General features: G+C 36.6%; 1 protein-coding gene across 1 annotated transcript in view; it reads left to right on the forward strand.

Annotated features, from left to right (window-relative positions):
- CACNA2D3 (calcium voltage-gated channel auxiliary subunit alpha2delta 3) overlaps window positions 1-21,788 on the forward strand; it is a 665,237-nt gene that overhangs the window by 516,666 nt on the left and 126,783 nt on the right. Inside the window, exons 17-19 of the mRNA XM_067544184.1 lie at window positions 15,010-15,093; window positions 21,377-21,448; window positions 21,700-21,761. Coding sequence (XP_067400285.1) covers window positions 15,010-15,093; window positions 21,377-21,448; window positions 21,700-21,761 — 218 coding nt within the window. The remainder of the gene's footprint in view (window positions 1-15,009; window positions 15,094-21,376; window positions 21,449-21,699; window positions 21,762-21,788) is intronic.

Consider the following 21,788-nt stretch of genomic DNA (forward strand, 5'->3'; position numbering starts at 1 on the left):
CTAGTACAGTGATAAAGCACAGATCTTGTTCCTCATTATTGAAGTTGAACTGATAGAATTTCACACACATATGTAACGATGAACCAAAGAACTCTGTTCTACTCTATAATAAGAGGTTTGCATACTTTACTACTGTCGTCCATCTCTTTTTCTCTAGAAATCAGCCAAATAATAGTGGTTAGGTTGTATGGCAGTCAGGAGAGTTGATATTATTTATTTTTTTTAAATTCAAACAATTTGCAGCCATCAAGTTGAGCACATAGTTGACCTATCTAACCACATGATCTTATTATGGTTGTCTGTGTCCTCCCTCCTCCCATTTCTTCCTTTTGTTCATTACTCCTGTTGAATATTTGTTTCAAATTATACCATAAGCTCTTTGAGGCAGCGATTGCATTTTTCTGTGTGTATGTACAGCACTTAGTATAATAGAGCATCAATCCTCACTGGGGTCTTTGGACAACACTGCAATAAAGATTAAAAATAATGATGATGATCTCTTGTCTAATGCATATAGACTGAGGGTGAAATCTTGGCCCTTCTGAAGTAAAGCACAAACTCTCAGGATTTCACCCTGATATTTCTATAATATGAAACAGCTATGCACACACAGTGTTGTCAGCTGTACCACATTCCGTGTCACCCTGGCAGATTTTTCATTTCTGAACTTGAGAACATCACAGCAGACAAGCTGTGGGGTTTTTTAAATGGACTTTTTAGCACTACCTCTTCTCCCCACTCACCTTCTCCACTATCTATTCTCCAGTGTATGTATCTCTCTGCAATGAGGGTGTGGACAGGGTCAAAACCATGAATCTACTGAGCCAGGATAAGACTCAGTTGTCGTGGTATCACCACATCCTCCCATCCTCAGCTTAACACAGCAGTGAAGATGATAAAATGGTGGGGGAGGAGAGAGTGAGAACAGTGACCTACTTTCCACCTTTCCTTTGTTCCTGTCTTTCTTAGGGCTTCTCTCCATCATAGGATAAAGTACACTAACACGCTGTGCATTAATTGGTTCATGTAGACGCAACTGGTGCACACTAAAGATTCCTTGGTGCTTTTTAACATAGTACAGCACTATGGTAAAATGCACCAGAGCACCATTAGTGCATACCATCAAGGTCTGTGCAGACCAGTCAATGAGCAGCATTTTCATGCGCTTTAGAAGTCATACCCCTATAGTCTGCATTATCCCACATTGTAGACAATCCCTAAGTGTCACCATATTGGTCCACATTTCCTTTGGGACCTGGCAGAAGAAGACAAAGGTGTCAGTGGAAATCTTTATGATTAAAAGAGCCCACGTAGGAGGAATCACTAGGCAGAAATTAGAAAAAAGATGTATATGTGGAGACACATGAATGGAATTAGTGGGAGAGAGAGACACTGGAAAGGGGAAAATAAAAGAGAAGGTAAAAGTGAGAAAAAGCACAGTTCTTATCTTAAATACTTTTATAAAATGAATTCAGCTTCCTATATTTTTTACATCAGTAATGTAGATTTGGAGAAAAGGAAAGAGAAGGAACTAACTAACAATTTAAGCATTCTGTTACATTTGTATTATTATTTGTCTACTGTGGGTACAATGCTGGAATAATTGGTATTCTGTTTTTATCTACTTTTTTGGTATTGGCTTTTAGAGGTCGGGGCGTGGGGGCAGGAGTGTTCCTTCTTTTGGAACTTTTCATATATCCCTGGAGGGGAGGTTGTGTGACTGTTGCTGAGTGTATGATTAATCACTGTCTTCTCAAGGGACAACTTCAGTATTTCCCTTCTCTTTATATATTGAGGTGAATATTTTGTTGAGGTCTGACTCATTTTCTTGATACCCAACCTTATGCTAAGGATAGGGCATTGGCTTCTTTAATTGAAAAGACACTCTAAAAATAGAGAGAGCTGGGGAGAGGTTTTCCTGTCTCTGATAGGGTTCACCACCCTCTCTAGATAACCATGACTTCATCCTTGGTTTTTAAGGAAAAGCATTTTTTTTGTCCCATGGAATGCACCTAACGGCCTGCATTTTCAAACAATATATTTGTATGTTTTAAAGCCCCCCGAAAGAATTTTAAAACATGCGCACACACACACACACACACCACCTTCCTGTTCTCCTCTTGCAAATTACTGACTTCAAACACTGTACTATAATATGTATATTATCCATTCTTTAGCCAGTAAATTTTGATTTGTAAGATTTGTAATGAAATCGAGCAACAGAGCATAATGTAGGTTAGACTGGCAAATGGCGTTATACACCTTCCCTAGTTAAGTTGTGGCAGTATTTTTTAATGGGAGAAATGAATACATTGCTACCACCACCCGTCTCACCACTTTACATCTTGGCTGCACTTATCTCATTACCTATACAATCTTCCTTCTTTTTAAAATCGAAATGTTGGGAAGTGTGCCCGAAAGCTGTCAGCTGGAGTGAGCTCAATACAGTACATTCAGTCTATCTTCCTTTCAGTTTTTGGAAGAGTCTTTTTTAAAGTCTGCATCTTGTAATCACTGCATATTGACAAGCTTTCATTGACTACAGTGGGGCTTTTGATGATGCCGTAGTGACTGGACTGGGTCCTTATGGGTGTAATTCTTTTTATGAGAAAATTACAATTATTGTGGACCAAATCCAGGTCCCATTAAAGCCAATGGGAAAACTCCCATTAACTTCATTGCAATCAAGATTTCGACATATGCATACAGGACTGGAATTAAATAGTTAACAGAGGATATTAGCTAAAACTTCTGCATAATTTAGGGTTACCCCCAAGCGTACATTATACCATCTGGATTCAAACTGGTTTAGATTATCATTACTTTTGTCTGAGGTGATGTAATGCTACTATGCTTGTAGACTCCTGAGTGGCTAACTCCAATGAGCCATATCTGTAAGTTCTGGAGTGATATGGGAAAGAGAGGCATACTATTTCTTGAGAAACTCCCTTTGTGGGTGTGTGAAAAGACAGGCAGGCTAGGTTGGAGAAAAAAGTTTTCTAAATATGTAAGATTTTTATCTTATTAATCAGTATCTTTTGCCATCAGTGCCTAGGAAGCTACAATTCTTGTGCTGATTAGTCTTGTTGGGTGTATATTCTGCTAATTTTATCTGTGGTGGTGCTGCTGGTGATTTTCTCTTTTTTCTACCGTTTGTTGAATAAACTTTGCTTTCATTTAAGATAACTGGAGTTTTTTGTTTAGACTGTTAGCGGGAACAATCAGTACTGGGCACCATGCAGGGAAAGAACCGATTTCTGACCTAAAGGATGTCAAAGTGGGTTTTAAATAATCAGGAGGATGCTCTCACTGCACCTTCCAAAGCAGTGCTGCAAGGGTGTTTACACAGACCATTGTGGTCATGGAGGGGCAGCTGAATGGATTATTCCAGGAGGGGCTATCCCTATAAATAGTTACATTTCTCCCCCAAAGGTTTTAATAACTGAGTGGAATAGTCTAGTTGTAGCTCTGAGAAACAGTTTTTTCTTTTTCTTTTTCCTTCCTATCCCACGTCTCCTGGGGCCATCTTTTATTTTTCACTCTCTTCCTGTGTTCCTTTATTTCTCACTCTCTTCCTCTTCTTTATGGTTGCCTTTGTTGTCATTAGCTCTGTCACATTAAACCAGGTCTTTCATAGCCAGTGCACCCATACTAGGAATGGCAGGAGACATTGTCTTAGAAGAGGACAGTATAGTACAGAAACAATATAATTAGCAATAGATTTTCTAATCTTCTACTCTATGTAGTGCTTATTGAGAGTATACCTGTGTGTAGTGTTAAAATTCAACACCTTGTTTCTAGTTTTTCAGCTTCATTTTCTATCCATTTCACAATGATTTGTTTCCTGAGTACTGAGTCAGTAAAATATACTTCCAGTTCCCCTGTGGTTACAAAACAATGATGAATTGAGGAAGAATTGCCATTAGGTGGCACCCTAGCACTGCCAAGTTTAATACTTTTGCAATGTGGGCCTCATGGGCGCTGGGAATAGGCAGTGCCAGTTCTTTGCTTATTCGAAACAGATATGAATGTAACTTGGAATCATGTCTGGTTTTAGTATGTTATGTTTATCTAAAAAGAGAAAGCTAAAACTGATATTTAATGTGTTTCTCTTGACTTCAAAATACAGTATTAGAATGCAGAAACAAATCTCTACTGGAATTTTTTTTAAAAGGCAAAAAGAAAAAAGTATATCTTTCCTTTTCTGATATATTTGAGAGCTGTTTTTGTACTGTAGTATGGAAAAATAAATAGTAAATACTTTTATGCTGAGAAAAAAGTCTAAAAATACTACTGTAATGGTTCAAGACACTAGAGCTTACAGTAGTGAGACTGCAGTGTTTTTAATTATTATTGTAGCATACTCTAATATATTTATAAACGCTTCATAAATTTTGCAAAAAAAAAAACAAATAACATTCTGAATCCAAACTAAAGAGGAAACCAAATTTGTAAACCAGAAGTTGTCACAGTTTTAGGAAAATCAAGCTATTACTTCACTCTACATGCAATCTTTTTGTGTGCTGTATATAGGTTTGAGAGTAGCCGCTCTCTCCTCCTGAAATTTACTTTTTTCAAACCTCTTTCCGCCACTAATCTCTGTTCTAGTCCTAAAAGGACAAAATGTAAAAAACAAGACCATGACTAACAAACATATGTAACTAAACAAATTGTATCATCTGTTTTCCTTAGCAAATAACATTCTTTTCTTGGCTTTGTTCCCTTTCCATTGTTTATTCTTCTTCTCCTCATCATTGTCTAGTTTCATTATTCTTTGATTTAGATATCAAACTTCTTAACGCTTGGACAGAGTCTACTATTACTATTTTATTATTTGTTATTTATATTCCAGTAGTGCTAGGCACTGTACAAACACATAGCAAAAAGATGTCCCCTGCCCTACCTGTCTGTAAAGCTCATGAACACTTTGATATTTAATATATAGTCCATATTTAATGAGAAGGGGATATTCATAGGTGATTGGAAGCTTTATTGGGTGAAATGATATCTTCCCCTCCCAGAACTGCTATATGGTTTTACAAATATTGTTTAGCTTCATTTCAGTTGTGGGTGCAATAACCCCTTAGATAGAAAGAAGACCCCCAAAGGTAAAGTGCTTTGGGAGTCTTCTGGATGAAAGTTACACATATATGTAAGGTATTATTACTTACTGATGGTGATAACTTTCCCCAGAATTACTTCTGATTTAAATTTAGACCAATTTAAATCAGGAGTACCTTCATTGACTTTATTGGAGTTTTACTTGTGTAAATGAGAACAAAATCAGGCCCCTTTTATTTCATCTGTTTTGTTAGTTTGTTTTTAATCTGGGCATCTCTATAAGTTCACTGTTGTCTGTCTGTAACTTCCATTACAAATCCTTATTTTTTGTAGTGAGTGCAGAATTTGACTTTGCATAGCAAAGTTTTTTTACTTCTGTTTAATCATTCACAGTTTTATATTTGTACGAACCTAAGGCTATGTCTACACTGATGGCAGCAAATTCGCTGCCATCAGATCAACTTATCTGGATCGACTGAGCGGTCTGTGAAGACCCACTCAGTCGATCCAGAAATTGACGCATTAAGACCACCTCCTTAAGTGGCTAACGCTGCATTGACGGGAACACGGTTCCCATCAGCGCAGTGCATTGAAGACGGAGCGCAGAACAGAAGCACAGAAGTTGAAGGGAGTTACGCAAGTTTTTTACATAGTTTGCGTAACTCTGGTCGACTGCCGCCGAATCTCTGAGGTAAGTGTAGACAAGCCCTAGGAATCATTGAGTTAACAATCAATACATTTAAGTTTGTTCCTTTTTTAGTTTTTTTGAGTCCGTGTCTATTGATTTACCATAGTCCTTACATATTCTTGAACTGCACACTCATGAGGAAAGAATTTTATCCCATTTTGTCTTTATATTATTGTTTGTTTATTGATATTCTGTTAGCACCTGCATTGTGCTAGGCACTGTCCACACACGGGAGACACAGAACCTATCCTGAAGAGTGTACAGTCTATGAAGACAATCAACATACTAAGGGCTCGAGAGAGGATTATAATAAAATTATATACAATATTTATATTAATTAAAAATATACACATCAACTTTACTGATTACCCTTCAGCCTAGCTATTATTAGTTAGCCAGTGTTTGTAGGTGTCACAGTAGAAGTGGTTCTTGAAGAGAAGATGGAGGGTTACAGAGAAATTCAGGAAGATCATTTAATTTGTAGTGAATACAGTTAGTCTGGATTTATACCTGTGTAACTATCTTATCTGTCTATTTTAGGGATTTGTACTGCCATGCATCACCACAGTATCTGAGCACTTCCCACAGAAATTTGATCAGTAACAGTGAAGTCTCTAGTGGACTGTATAGAATATCTGACTCTCTTCCCTTGTAATTGACAGCAGAATCTGGGCTGTTGTTCACAAAAGGAATGAGAGATTTTGCTTTATGTTATTAATTTACCAGTTTGAGATGGAATACTCTTAACAAAGTTTCTTTTGCTAAGGAGAGCCTCTTAATTTTTCTATTTTCACAGATAACCAAATAGAATAATGAATTGAGAAGCATCTTTTATTAAGAGGATCATATTCTACCTTGTTATTTTTTGCTAAATTTGAGATCATAAATGTCTTATGCCTCACAAATCCTATATAATCTATGATGAGTTAGAATTCAAATTCTGCTGCACCCAGAGTTTTAATTTTTTACTCCGGTTTGACTAAGTATTTTATAACATGTGTAAGTTTAAATTCAACTGTCCTATCCTCATGGGGAAATTGAAATTCTGCTTTAGCTCAGGGACGCTAGCAATGATGGTATTTGGAATAGTTATACATAAATAATGTTTTGTATCAGTGCAATATGTAATCTAATTGATAAATTGCTTGCCTCAAAATGATGCACATCTTTATACAATTTATTTTAAAGATTGGCCCTAATAGGGGAAGGTATATACAGGAAACGAAGGCTATACATGTACTATAAAACCCTCACCTAAACATGTTGGCAGTTTGGCTGCCAGAGAAAGTCAGTGAGTTTAAATTAAAACGTTAAATGCCATGATATATTGCATATAGCTAAAAGACCAGTGTATTTAAGGATTGCTAAACCAGTATTAAGTCTTTCAGAGCTGTAAATTCTGGGAAAATTTGTTTCTCCAAATATAGGAAAACAGAGAAATCCAAGTCTCAGAGGTAACATTAATGCCCCACTTAAGCAGTGTTAGCCTTTCATAAGCAGCAAATCTCATTCCTCTCTGGGGAGTCCTGCCTGGAACATAAGATAACCTACACTTACCCTTGCTTTATTCAGAGAGTCCGTAAAACTCTACAGCTGCAGCTGACAGCAGAATATTTAAATGATTTGAACAGTGTAAATGCCTCATGTTCATTTAAATAACTGAAAAATTCAATCACTTGAATGCCAATGATTATTCCTATTGGAGTTTACATTTTTTAAAAAGACGGAGCATCTGAATCCCTGTGAGAGCATTAAATTGCTATCTAATTAGCAGTTCTAAATTACATATATTTAAAAGATAATTGAAGGTTTGCAGGCTGTTCGAATAACTGGTTGTACATATAAATGAATCACTGAAAATTTGTTAGTAATATGCAAAGGTTTCTTTTATTCTTTGCTTTCAGCTTTGAAGTTAGGTAAAACCAAGCTCATGGATTTAAGTCTGGTAGTGTTAAGATAAAGGCAGATGTTTTTAATTATTTCTGCTGAAACCCAAAATAATTATAAGCAGCTGTCAATTTTACATAATCCCAAATAAGGTCCTGAGAAAGCAAATAAAATTGTAAACCTAGGGTTTTTTTCAGTGAAATGAATCAAATACGTGTCACTTTTCTAACCAACTGTGATCCAGCTGATATTGTGATCTAAACCAATGTGCTCTTCACCAGTGTTGGTAGGCATGTGACATAAAGCTGGGTTCTGCTTCTGTGGTTCCACCTTTCCCTGTATTATTTCCATATTTTCCTTGTCACCAATTTAGACATTTTCTGTAACATCTATTTGTAACACACACACACACACACACACCTATATGTCTTTGAGTTGGCAGAGTCCTTGAAATACAGGTATTACATGAAAATGATTTTCTTGCATTACTTCAACAGAGGAATCTTACTATATTGGCACATCTATTTACCCCTACTATTTCCCTGCTTGAAAAACGAAGGATATACATTTCCTGCATCCCCCCACCGTTCTCCACAAACACACATCATTCTAAGCATCATGGCTACCCTTGTCAGCTTTTTCAGTATGGCTGGAAATTTTACAGTATGGCAGTTTCTTGCTGCCAGCTGGCATGAATGATCAATCAAAAATAACTGGCCTTCATTGCCAACCATAACCTAAGAACTTCTGGATTAAAGTCTTAGACTCACACATAAAGTGTATTATTTTTCTTTGAAAAGGGAAGTTCTTTTTCACTTGTAAGAAAGTAAAGAAGTCACATTTTCTTAATCTTAATCCTTAGACTTTTCTTTTACAAGCACCTTTTATGACTGAATACCTCCAAGTGCTCTACAAATCCAGGGTCCAGCAGAGCTCAATAAAAGATCTTTCAGAGTTGCAAAATAAATGCAGATCACAAAGCTCAAGTACTACAAGAGACAAATCAGGACCATATAGCTAGGAGAAAATAGAAATGAAATAAATGGCTTAAAGGCCAGACAGTAGAGATTTAAACTGAGAAAGGATGCAGCTTCACATTCGCATCCCTAGGCATAGTGCTTAATTTGTGCCAGGGCTTTCCAGGGCTGAGCCCTGGCACCTCTAGGCTTGGCAGTTAATAACTCTGCCATCTCTGAGCTTGCTGCATTAGTTATGAAGATAAAAAATTGCTTGAGCCCCAGCACCTAATTGCTTGAGCCCCAGCACTGCTTTCATTACAAATTAAGCATTGCCTAAGCAGAGTGTTTCAGGGCAGTGTAGTGTATATTAGCTGAAAGCTCAGTCTTCTTGCATGATTTAATATAAATGGATGGAACAGGATGGTATTTTTTCAGACTTAAGGGTATGAAACCCCTCTTCAAACAATCCCTCCTCCCTTCTTCTCATCATTAATAATCCCCACAATCACCCTTTCCGGAATTGTGTTCTCTGTGCTTGTCTTGTGTTTGACCTGTCTTATTTAGACCGTAAGCACCTCAGGGCAGGAAAATTGTCTCATCTGTGAACCAAATGCCGAGAGCCTTACATTGTGGCTTTTCCTGAGCCCATATGCAGGAGAACTACCACGGAAGTTTGCAACTGCCATTAGATGGAGAAAAAGGGGGTCTTCAAAGACTTGTATGGCCCACACAAGAGCCTGCATAAGGGGAAACCTCCATTTGGGGTAGTGAAGGGACTGTTTCTTTGGTTCCTCATTGCAGAAACATATCACCCAAAGGGGTCAAGCAGGATAGAGGCTGTATACCACTACCTTGCGCACCAGCCCACGGAGCAGGCAGGCCACACACAAGAGAGTAATGGTAGGAACAGACTGTGCTATCTTAAAGGTTGGTGCAGCCTAGGCAGTCTCCCTGCACACCAAGCAATAGCCCCCTACTTGACTCAGTGATTGAGTAAAGTCCTCAGCAACTGGCTCTATGTTTGTTAAGCACCATGTACAATTTCAGTGCTACACAAAATCCCAATCAAACAATGAGGGTCTCTCCACTGAGCTTAATGCATCAGACCATAAATGATTTTTAATGGTAATGTCCAGAACTTTAGAGAACTGACATGAATAACCAAGCTATCCAGGGAACTACTACAACATGTTTGTAACGTCTGAGTTTCCTAGTAACTTAAAATCCTTATGGAAAAGTCATACATAAGATATAAAATAATTTGTATGGTTTGGTTTTTTTATTAAAAACCTTACAGGATGGTTTGGAATAGGATGGCTTAATATAACTGCATATCTATAGGTCTATAAAATCTGATTGTATGTTCAGTTCTATAGGATCCCAATTCATGCAAGCAATTACACACATGCTTAAGCCCATATCTATTCATCAAACCATTTAAGCATAAGCTTAACTTCAGGCTCAGGCTAAAGTCCCATTGAGGTTAATGGGACTTAAATATGTGCGTAATGTTAAGCCAGGAGCGATCAATTATTTTTTGTCAAGGTCCCAATTTCATGGTCAAGGTATTGCCAGAGTTCAGACTCCAGAGAAAATAATACAAAAATAATAACAATAACGATAATAATAAGGAAATAAAAAGATTTTGCGGTCCATTCAAAAGCATCTGGCAGACTGGATTTGGCCCATGATCTGCCTATTGACTAGCCTTGAATTAAACATATACTTAAATGCTTTACTGAACAGAGATGGACTTTTGAATCAGATCCCAGATTCTCAGTATAGTTCCTATACATCATTATGGAATTTCTATAGAATATACTGATTTCATATTAAATTTTGTAGCATTTGTCCATAAGGGTGCAAACACACCAGACTGATGCTAAATTTTAAAATTGGGAACGTTTCTATTGCTAGTTTTTGTGACAGAATACTTTGGCAAAGGAGAGCTTTCTCTTGAAAGTATTTCTACCTCTCTAGCCCTTGGTATTTGGACGCTAACTATTTTTTGCTACAGTACTTTTCCATTAGGGATTTGGTCTACAGTTCCCTGCAATATACTGACACAACTTCAGAGGGTGCTATTTCAGTAGTTTACTCTCCCACAGTGCTACCCCTTAACCAGATGAAGCATGTATCTGCTAAATTCCCATCATCTTAGACTTGAGGTTTGCAGTTGTTAAGACACTGCTCACTCCCTCATGAATCAAATTACTTCACTGTGGCTTTATAATCACATGGCAAGTCATGTTCAATGCAGATGCTGTCTAATCCATAAGGGACTGCTCAGGGGGGAAAAATCAAAGCATAAAGCCTAATAAGGGCACATATAAATAGTTTTATACTGGGCGGCAAAAAAAGTGACTTAAAGGTCTTCAAGCAGAACACCTCACACATTGTTCATGAATCATCAAGTACTAAAACTGTTTGGCCAAACCTCAAATAAAAGACACTGATTAAGATAAAGGTCATTCTAATTACCAGAGGAAGTGGTTACCTATTTCATTCAAAAAAATGTGCTCTTATGAGAGAGGTTTTATTTTAAAAGGTGATTAAGAAGAAGTCCAGTGTGCTATTCACAATGTTTTTTTAAATTGAAGCATATATCCTTCATTTTGCAGGTGTTAACTCACTAAATAATATCACCATACATTTTCTGGTGGCCAAAAACTGGATTTAACAGCACGCAGTTTAAATCTAGCTCTTTCTTGCATGCTCTGAGAGGAAGCTAATTCAGTCCTAGTTTCCATCGTTCCTAGTGTGTATTTTACTAATTTGTTTCAGTGTATTACAGTATGAATAACGTTGCAAATGGGTTTGGCTCCAGCCTTCAATCAGTATTCTATACTTCAACAGAAAGTGTCAGATACTAAAGTGAAAATAGGTTAAAATAAGTAGAAAAAGAAAATGTATGGATGAATTACATTTTATAAAGAGATTTTTGAAGAGGTAAACTGATCCCAAGCCTTGCTTGCAGTACGTAAAAACTACTGTTAGGAGAATGTTAAATACTAAAATTAGAAAGGAACTAGAACAAAGTAGACTGTTTGTGAAGTTCTAAATATACTGAAGAGTATTATTATAAACTTCTCTATAATCTATCCATCTTACTGTTTTAGGCCGCAAACCTGCAAACACTTACAGAAATGTGTAACCTTGGTCATATGATAGCGTCATTTCAACTAGTCAGATAAGCAAAGTTATACATGTGCACAAGTGTTTGCTGGATTGAGTACTTCAGGTCATATGCTGGCCCTATAGAAGTCAATCAAAGTTATTGTGTTTTGTCTAGCACTGTTACTATAGTATCTAAGAGTTTCCCAAATCTGCATGGCGAGAAGAACTGTGTGAGTAACTGATATTTTTGTGGACAAATCAAAGAATATATAAAAATAATCCATTTCAGGTTGTTCAAACAAAAAATATTTCGAATTTTTTGATGAACTGAAAATGGTGAAAAAATTTCATTTTGGGTCAGATTAAATATTTTATTTGGTCTGCAAAAAATGTTTCATTTTTTTAATATAATTGAAGTAAAATTCAAATCAAAAGTCATTTTGAATCAAGAAGTTAAAATGTTCTGTTTTTAAAATGTGACAACAAACTATTTAAACTTTCAGAATTTGGGGTTTGGTTTTTTTTTCTGTTCTTTTTTTGCAACTGAAACAATTTGGTGAATTCTACACAAATTTGCAAAATGCTTTGGTTCACCTAAATCTGCATTTTTACATCGAAAAAAAAATTAGTCCAAAAAATTTTGCCCAGCTCTAATGGTGAGTTCGCTGCTGGACCTCAAAAAGTTTTCTGCTCTTCTTCCTTGCATGGCCACAGGAAGCTTTGTTTTGAGAAATACACTTTTGTTTTTACCTGTAAGTTCTGAATTTTTGAACACTTGCCTTCTGATTGTTAATAAATCCCACTGTGGTTTAGTTCACTGTATAGCTTAAACTTTGGATATGTATGCTCTCTGGACTCTTTTCCCATCTCCCTTTGATCGCATGTTACTTAAATGAAACATATTAGTATGAAAAATGTCCGTAATCATTATGATATAGTTGGGTTGCCTCATATTTGACAGCAGTTCTATCTTCAGATACATGAGCAAAGATCCCTTTGTCTTCAGTAAGAATTGTCACGTGTATAAGAACAAAATATACCCCAGAAAGTCTTAAATGTATGTAAGGGCTTTTCTACACCGATGCTTTAGTCCACACCAGAGGGTGTAAATTTTAGTTTGCCATAGGGTGTTATGCACTTACTGGCCTACGTGGACTCTGCTGGTGCGCCCTAAATATTCCCAATTGCACATTAACATAGTACTATTGGCAAGGGTACTATATTAATGCACACAAGGGAACTTTTATTGTGCACCAGCAGGATTCAGAGGCCAGTTAGTGCATGAGACATTTGTGAAGACTAAAATTTACACCCCTCTGGTGCAGGCTAAAGCACAGCGTAGACAAGCCATAAATAAAGATAGTTATACATTGGCAGTAGTTCATGAGTCATTCCATATTTGCTACACCCAAATTACCCCATCTCATGTCTAGCTGTTGTAATTGTTAACTCTCAGTGTCTATGGGTCGGTTTGCACAGTTTTTTGCACCAATTTAACTAAATAAGTTGAAAAAATGATAATGATTTGGATAAATTGCTGCAACCCTATAATGTGGAAACATTTATACCAGTATAAAGATATTTTTATATCATCCTTAGCATGTTTTGAAATACCTGTACAAACCCCTTTATATTGGTATAACTGCATCCACACTAGGGGATTGCAAACTGAGTGTAAAACTGTGCAAAAAGTTAAACCCTACTTGTGATGTGACCTTAGACTAAGGCTTTCAGCAGAGGACCTGGCCAAGTGTTTGTCTTACTCAAAAAGAATAATGATAACTGATTCAGGAAGTTATGAGATGTGACCTCTCAAAAGTACTGCCTTTGGGAATCACCTGGAGGAGCCAAATCACTGTGAGCAAAAATAAGAAGGCAGAGCAGCACTGTGATCTACTACTACCCCGTGTTTCCAACTCCACCCCTCCCACAACATCTCTATTGTAAACATGGCCTGACAACAACTGATCCCCTGAAAAAAATAGGCAGTTTCTCCAGAAGGAATTACTTCTCTGACATCTCTATTTTTAAAATTATTTTGATGTTACAAAAGTGACCATGAGTTTAATATCCAGTTCCTCTAATTTAGAATAAAACTCATGGGAACAGAAGCCTATTTTTACCATGAAGAAGGAAGGCATCTCCTCTAAAGATTAGGCTTAGTGCAAGTGGGTGTTCACCACAAAAGATGACTGAAAGTTCCTGCAGCAGCAGTCTGTGTGGTGGAGGGGCTATTATTCCAAACCTGCACAGTTACAAATATGATTCCAGAAGTGCCCACAACCTCCCACTTTCTCTGACCACTCTTGGTAGAAAAATTTGTGTCTTTTCTTTTTAGCCATTATAAAAAAGTAAAAGACCTAGAAAATGAGTTTTCAGCATTTTAAAGCACACAAACATTGTTACCAAAAAGTACGTGTGTTTCAAATATGTTCCCATCAATTCACTTAAAACCATATGGATTAATTTATCCACTTACAGAGCTGGGAAATTCTATATAAAAACACATTCTCTTGCTTCATACCTCGGGATGTTTGTTCTTAAACGAGTGGGGTCGCTGATTTCTGATGTTCAGCAGAAGGCAGAATTTCCCACATTATAAACACCCCGTTTGTCATTAAAGGTGTTTACTTAAAATGTGAGATTTACAGAGTAACAATGGCTGTAGTGATAAAAATTATAACTTGCCATTATTAGTATATTACTTTATTTTTCCCATTAAATCATAGATTAAAATGTAATATCAGCAAATATTAACACCAAGCTTCCCAAGACACGCATCTTATCTTGTTTAAAGAGAAATGTGTAAACATTTTGTTGATAAGATTGTAGGAAATATAACTTCCTGCCTGACTGAAAGCTAGTTTGGGACACTTAGTATAAACTTTGAGATCCAGGCCTTATATAGTAATGTGTGGAAGGTATAATTGCTGAATTGATTATAAAATGTGGCAAAGAGAACAAACTAATTTATTAGGAATATTACTTTTCCCACATTTCTAAAATGGGTCTGACATTAGAGTCACATGCTGGAAGAGAATTCTGCTTGAAGGATAGATGTGCATTACAGCAAAGGAATCGTGTATAAACATGTACTAAAAAGGTTTTTCGGTTCACAGATAATGTTTATGAGCATCTGTGTGCTTCATTTTATACTAATTATCCACACACTGAAAATGTATGTTGCATCTAGCCAATATCCATCTAGCAACTCTTAAAATCATCTGACATGGGATATTTGTGCAAGTAAAATATATCATCCCTAATGTTTTAATTTTTTTAAATTTTGAATACTAGTATGAAGAAGGAAAAAAGAGAAGAAAACCCAACTACAGCAGTGTTGATCTTTCTGAGGTTGAATGGGAAGATAGAAATGATGTGGTAAGTGATTTGTTTTAAGGCCTTGTCAGAAGACATTGTTGTATCACACTAGTGTACCTGGTAACTGTTCAAGTGGTCAGCAAAGAGGCCACTTGACTACTCCAAAACACTAGTTCCTTTTTACCTAATCTAGAACTTTATGACCCTCCTGTTTTGTACTGATTCCTTCACACATGCGCATTTCTCTCTCTCTCTCTCTGTTTGTGTCATCTGTAAAATTCATCACCTGACTTTCATATTCCATGACTGCTCTGCCTCTCTGCAAGAGCTCTCTTGGCTCATGCTGCCCTTAAAAATAAAAAGAACAAACTAAACTAAATTTAAAAAAACCCTAGACCCTTGGGTTTGTGTTTAGATCACAAAAGCTAGAATGGCGCTCCTAACACTTAATTTCAGATTTGAAGAATAGCATAAAAGTCGATTCCTGGTGCCCTGTACAAGATCCCTCCAAATATTGCCCATATTTCTTTGTCCTCTCTGTAGTTTACCCTCTGTCCTAGTCTTTCTTACCCTGCAGGCTTAGTCTTTTCTGCAGTACTGTATCAAAAGCTTTCCTTATGTCCATGGCTTATCCTTTGCCTGGTCCTTCTGTTACTTCCTCAATAAATCTGATTTGTTAGGCATGATTCGTTTTGTGTGAATCCATGCTGACTGTCCTTAATTAAATCATAACTTTCCAGGTGTTCCCCTTTTTCTCCCTGTTATTTAGTTTTTCCCATAACTTCCCCACTGCCAAAGTCATGCCTGAATGTCTGTGTTTTCATAGATCTTTCCTAGATCCCTTCTCAAATATCAGTAGCTTCTCTTGAGTCCCTCATACCTTTACTGTTGCCAGAGAGGTTTTGAATGCATCCACTGAAGGTTCCCAGATTTGCTTTGTCGTGTCCTTTCAAAATCTGGGATGAATCACGTACATCTGCCCCTGGAGTTTTGTCAGTCTTCAGATGTACTAATTCTTTGAGCCCCTTTCTGATGTAAGTCTATATTTTCTTTTCTCGCTTGCAAAATATATATCTGTTTCTGCCACCACCCATCCCCTTCTTTGTGAATAATGAGACAATTCATTTGTGTTTTTTGCAATATCTTTCTTTCCTGTTGATAGAGTGTCCTCATTGTCTCTCAAGAGGCCGTACTTTCTCCATATTTTTTGTTCTAACTTTATGTGAAACCTTTCTTATTATTTCTTATGTCACAGAGTGCATTTTTTGGCCTTCAATGTGTAAGATTTCCTCATCACATTTTCATATCTCTAAACATCCTTCTGTAATCTCTGCAATATTTCATATTTTATACCTTGCTTTTTTCTTATCCTGGTTTACATTTCTCTCTACCTAATTTATCCACAACTGACATTTTAAAAAATGTACTTTCAATGTACAAGTTTTATTAATAGGCTGAACATGCAACCTTTTAGGCATTCATGAATTTGTCTCTCTTTTCTATTTCCCTTCTGTCCTTTATCCCATTTTGATTCCACCTAGTATTTCCTGCATATTTCTATAATTTCTTCTACTTTGTTTGTACAATTTTATTTTCTCATTTGTGTTCTCACTTCAGTTGCAATAAATGTCACACAACTCTAGTTAGTGGTTTCAATTTGTTTGTTGAACACAAACTGATTTTGGTTCAAAAAGATTTAAACCAATAGAGCTCTGCTTGGAATTCTGGTTTTGTCTGAATACACAACAGAGCCACCAAAGCTCCAGATAAAACTGGCAAATGTTCATCTTCTATGCACTGCCTGTGGAATCAATTTTGTGCAATTCTGTGAGACCCAGAAGACCTATCGTGTGACCCACAGTCACCAAAGTTTCCTTACAAAACCAAACCAAAATCTGTTTTGTGTCTATCCAGAGACAGCAAAGAGTTTTATTTCAATTTTTGATGAAAGGTCCATGGGGCCCAAAAAAGGTTTGGACTGAACTCTGTTAGTTTTAGTTTTTAATGTTCGAACCTTGAAACAAGCAGAGTTTCCCATGGTTTCAGGTTTCGAAAAAAACCTAATAGTTTTCTTAGTACTACTAATAGACTAAATTGAGCAATAAGCTTGTGGACAGGATCCAGGTCTGCTCCCAACATGTAAAAGTGAAAACTAGACAAACAGCAAGATGAATTATTTTTGAGAAGTACAGAGTACGTGACAGGAAATATATAGGCCTAGTACTGTAGCTTTGGACCACTCCTAACCACAGTCTTGATACTCACACATACTATGTGCACTTCGTAGTAACTTCCTTAAAGGGGTCAAATCTAACAGGTTGCAGAATCATTACAATTCACCATCACATACTTAAATAAACAAATCCTCCTTCAAAAGTAATCTCATCGATAAATACTTTTTTGTACAACAGTGGCCTACAAATCTACTAATAGATCATTAGTCACCAAATATTTTCTGAAAAGACGGTATGTTAAATATTGTGGAAAAATATAGTAAAACGCCAAATGCTGGCCTAATGCTTTGGCAGCACTACCTGCAACTGGGAAGTTCTTGCAAATGTCTAAATGTGAGAAAATACGAAGTGAAAAGAATCCTTTTTTTTAAAGAGATTTTTGACACCAAATCCAGCACTGTTACAATTTTATTGTGTAAGGGAAGAGAGGAGTGTGTGTGTGTGCATATATGTGTGTGTAATATAACTACACACACCACGTATGGAAGAGCTACAGATACACAGAGGGACAGAAAGATCAACAAAAGGGATGGAGAAGGGGCGGTTCAAAATAAGGATGTTCATGATGAAGGCTACAGATAGAACCATTTTTAGCCATGGGACTAGAGATAAATAGAATTTTCTGGTTTGGGGAGGACTTTGCTGGTCAAAATAATGACCGACCCCACTCTATATTTAATCCTTTGCGTACTACGGTTTAAGGAATATCCAGAAAGTTTTGTATTTTGTCGTTGTTTGGTTTTTGGGTTTTTTTTTTAAGGATCATTTATAGGATCATTTTTAAAAATCATTTTATAGCATCATTTATGTCACCATCCTTGGGAGAAAATGTAGCTGCTTGTTGGTGTTAGTAAGGCTCAGTGAGACTGCTGGACATTTCTTTGAGGAATTAGAACTTTGCTGTACAGCTTGCTGACATGAAAGCAGCACGCGGCTCAGACGGCCGGGGTATGTTGCTCTTCTTTCTCCCTGTGCCAGACCAATGAGGAGTTGTTTGCTCAAGTTCCAAAAAGAGTAAAGAATTAGCTTATTCATACAGCTGCTTGTAATCATGTAATATATTACTGGTATATTTTACCCCCACAAAATACTTCTGTTGAATTTGTGTAAGAGAATTTCTCACTTGTTACCACATTGACTTAATGATTTCACAGTTTTCCAAGCACGTTAAATGATCTCATACTGTAGCATTGAGATTGTGTTTGGTGACAGAAATAATAATAATACCTAGCTCTTATATAACATTTTTTTCAGTACATCTCTCAGCATTTCACAATATTTAACCTCCCAAAACTCCCATGACACAGGAAATTATTATGATCCCCAAATTGAGACAGAGAGAAGCTAAGTGACTAACTCAGGTTCACACAGGAAGTGTGTGGCAGAACAGGTATTTGAACTTTGGTCTCCCAAGTCCTAGGTTAGTACCCTAACCACTGGACCTTCCTTCATCTCTCAGTAGGACAGGAAGACAGATAATAAAGGGCATACTTATGTAACACAAAAAAGTATACAAAAGACATGAATTAGGAGCTATCCTGGGGCCTAGTGAGGAGAATTGAGAATTCTCTGAATTGAGAATTTCGGTAATCACAAGCAAACCGATTCAGTGGAGGTATTTTTTCCTTAATTCATTTCCCAAGCTATAAAAGCTGCTATCTTGATCTTACTGACACACTATTAGGAATAGAAATCCTTGCAGTATTTTATCGGAATGAAGGAAATACGATTATTTCCAGTGATGTTTAAAATTCCACGAGGGCAAAGGCAAGAAAAGTTGCAATCTGTAAATGGAACTTTACTTTTCATGAAGTTGCTTCTTAAAATTCTTTTACTATAATTTGTAATTGGACCGTGTGTGTGTGTGTGTGTGTGTGTGTGTACTGAAAAAAGTTTGAATGATGTTTTGGGTGTCTGTAGTCATCTGAAGCAGTACTTGCTTTATATACTCAAGAGTGGAGATGATGCTGCTGAAGAGTTGAGAAACCAGATTATAAATCCAAGAAATGTACTTGCAGAAAGCAAATAAATAAAGACAAGTAAAATGCTAAATGTCACATGCAGCCTTGATCTTAAATGCTACTAGAGTTTTGGAGGCCCTGTTAGTAAATCTATGACTTGCCTGAGGTTTGTGGGAGGAATAGGTCCTAGATAACTGCAGGCACCAAAAGGGGGAAAAATGAAAAACATGTTAAAGATAAATGGAACAGTTCTTTAAATGTTAGAAAGTAGATTGTTAATTAAGACCAGCTCTCCAAATCCAAAACCACAAAAGCTAAAATGGGAAAATATTTCCAGAATTGCCTATTATGTATTGTTAAAAAAATCTACAGTAAAATGTATGCTTTATTTTATACATGCCTCCAGCTAAAAATTATTCTTTTACACTCACTGACAGGAAAGTAAGACTGTTAAGTCAAATCTAGACAGCCTAGAATTACATTTAAAGAGCGCAAACATTGCAGTTTTTGATAGGTCAGCCATGCTCAACTTCTTTTCATGAAAATAAAAACAGATATTTCACTGACAAGCTTTGTCAGGCCTTGCTCACTCTAACTAGAAAAGCCTGCATAGCACCTTGATAGAGCCACGTTTGCAAATTTTCATTGAAATCTGTCCCCATTGCCCAATCTGTCATACGTAGCATGCGGTATTGGAGAAGGAGAGGGATGGATGTTGCTAGAACACTATGTACAACATTGTTTCCAAATATTGTAAATAGCAATGATTTAAGAGATATCAAAGTGCTCATGTCATAACACTCTCGTGCAGTTTTTTACTTATTTTATTGTCCCTTACAGAACATATTTTAGTGTAAGTAACGTTTTACCAGATAAAATATAATACTATATCTGAAAATATGCTACAGAGTGAACATGAATGAATGAGTAATTAGTGGGAATCTGTAATGAGAATTATGTTCATGAAATATTTATAACATACTATTACTGTTTACTATAAAAATATCCACAAGCATAACAATTTTTTTATTTAAAACTTATCATAAAAATACCTTTGCTAAGTTCTCTGTGCCTGTGCCATTAATTAAAAATACAAAAGGATAAGAAAGTATCAGTAGCTTCTTCTAACCCTAAACCAGAAAATAACAAAACACCACTTCGCCTTGAATGGTCTCTTAGTATATATGCCAACTATTCATGCTAAATTATCTGTTTGACCTTGTATTTAGCTGTGACACTGTGTGTACCTTTCCCAGACCTGAAGAAGAGCTCTGTGTAGCTTGAAACCTTGTCTCTCTCACCAACAGAAGTTGGTCCCATAAATGATATTATCTCACCACCTTGCCTCTCTAATATCCTGGGATAGACAGGGCTACTACAACACTGCATATGAATACAGAAAACACACCCAGACAATACTCACATTATTCCCAAATAGCAGTTCTTATCATATAGCTCCCTTCCCAAAAACCTAGCTAAATAGATAGGTCATTAAGTTCAGTGTTTTAGAGCTATTTCAGATAAACAGACAAGGGTAGTAAGTTACAAAGCTGAGGGCTCCTCAAAGAGAATGCCCTGCCATTCGATCCACTTTTACACTGAGGTGGCTCCAACCCAAGCACCTTTACTCAGTAGAGCTGTCACAGCATGGTACATCAGGAAGGCATTTTTGAGCCATTAAGGATTTTAAAGGTAAAATCCAATACCTTAAATTCCACTCAGAATCCAAGAGGCAGCCAATGCAGATCACAGATCAGTGCTGTTGTATGTTCCCGCTGAGACTTCACTTAATGGACTGTCCCATTCTGTACCAGTTTCAGTTTCTGGGTTGATTTAAGTAGTCCAACGTAGAGCACCAAATGGAAGTTGAAAGAAAAAAGGAAATAGCTGTCGTTATTCTTTATTGCTTTGCTATTGTACAACTTGTTGACATACCTGAATCACAGATTATTTTTCCCCTGCTGGACTGCCTTCTCATAACACCTTTAACAGACTTATTGGAAGTGCTGTAGTAATTACTGAAAAATTGTGTTCTAACTGTATGAAAAGAATTGCTGTGAACAAATGAAAACATTTGGGAACTTTGGGATGTGAAAATTACTAAATACACACATGAAGGAAGTGACAAAAATGTTTCTCTCATTTCAGCTTCGAAATGCAATGGTGAATCGGAAAACAGGGAAATTTTCTATGGAGGTGAAGAAGACAGTGGACAAAGGGGTACAATGTATAAAATGCTCTTCCTGCTAAATGTAAAGCAAATAGATGTTTAAAGGATCCTTGAAGGTTATTTGGAATAGATATGTTTCACTAAGATCATTTTTCTCTTGCTTTTAATGATCCTGAGCCACCACAGGCACCTTGTATGTCATTATTAACCTTATCACAAACTAACCATTTACTCTTTTACAAATTTCTCATAGAAAACTAACCTTGTTTTCTTTTCTCTGACTTTCTTGTTCTGAATCTAGAAACGAGTATTGGTGATGACAAATGACTACTATTATACAGACATCAAGGGTACTCCTTTCAGGTAGAGCTGACCATAATAAATCAACAT

Source organism: Emydura macquarii, unplaced genomic scaffold (assembly GCF_026122565.2).
Source record: "Emydura macquarii macquarii isolate MOO-44397 ecotype Brisbane River unplaced genomic scaffold, CSIRO-AGI_Emac_v2 contig_968, whole genome shotgun sequence".
Taxonomy (NCBI): Eukaryota; Metazoa; Chordata; order Testudines; family Chelidae; genus Emydura; species Emydura macquarii.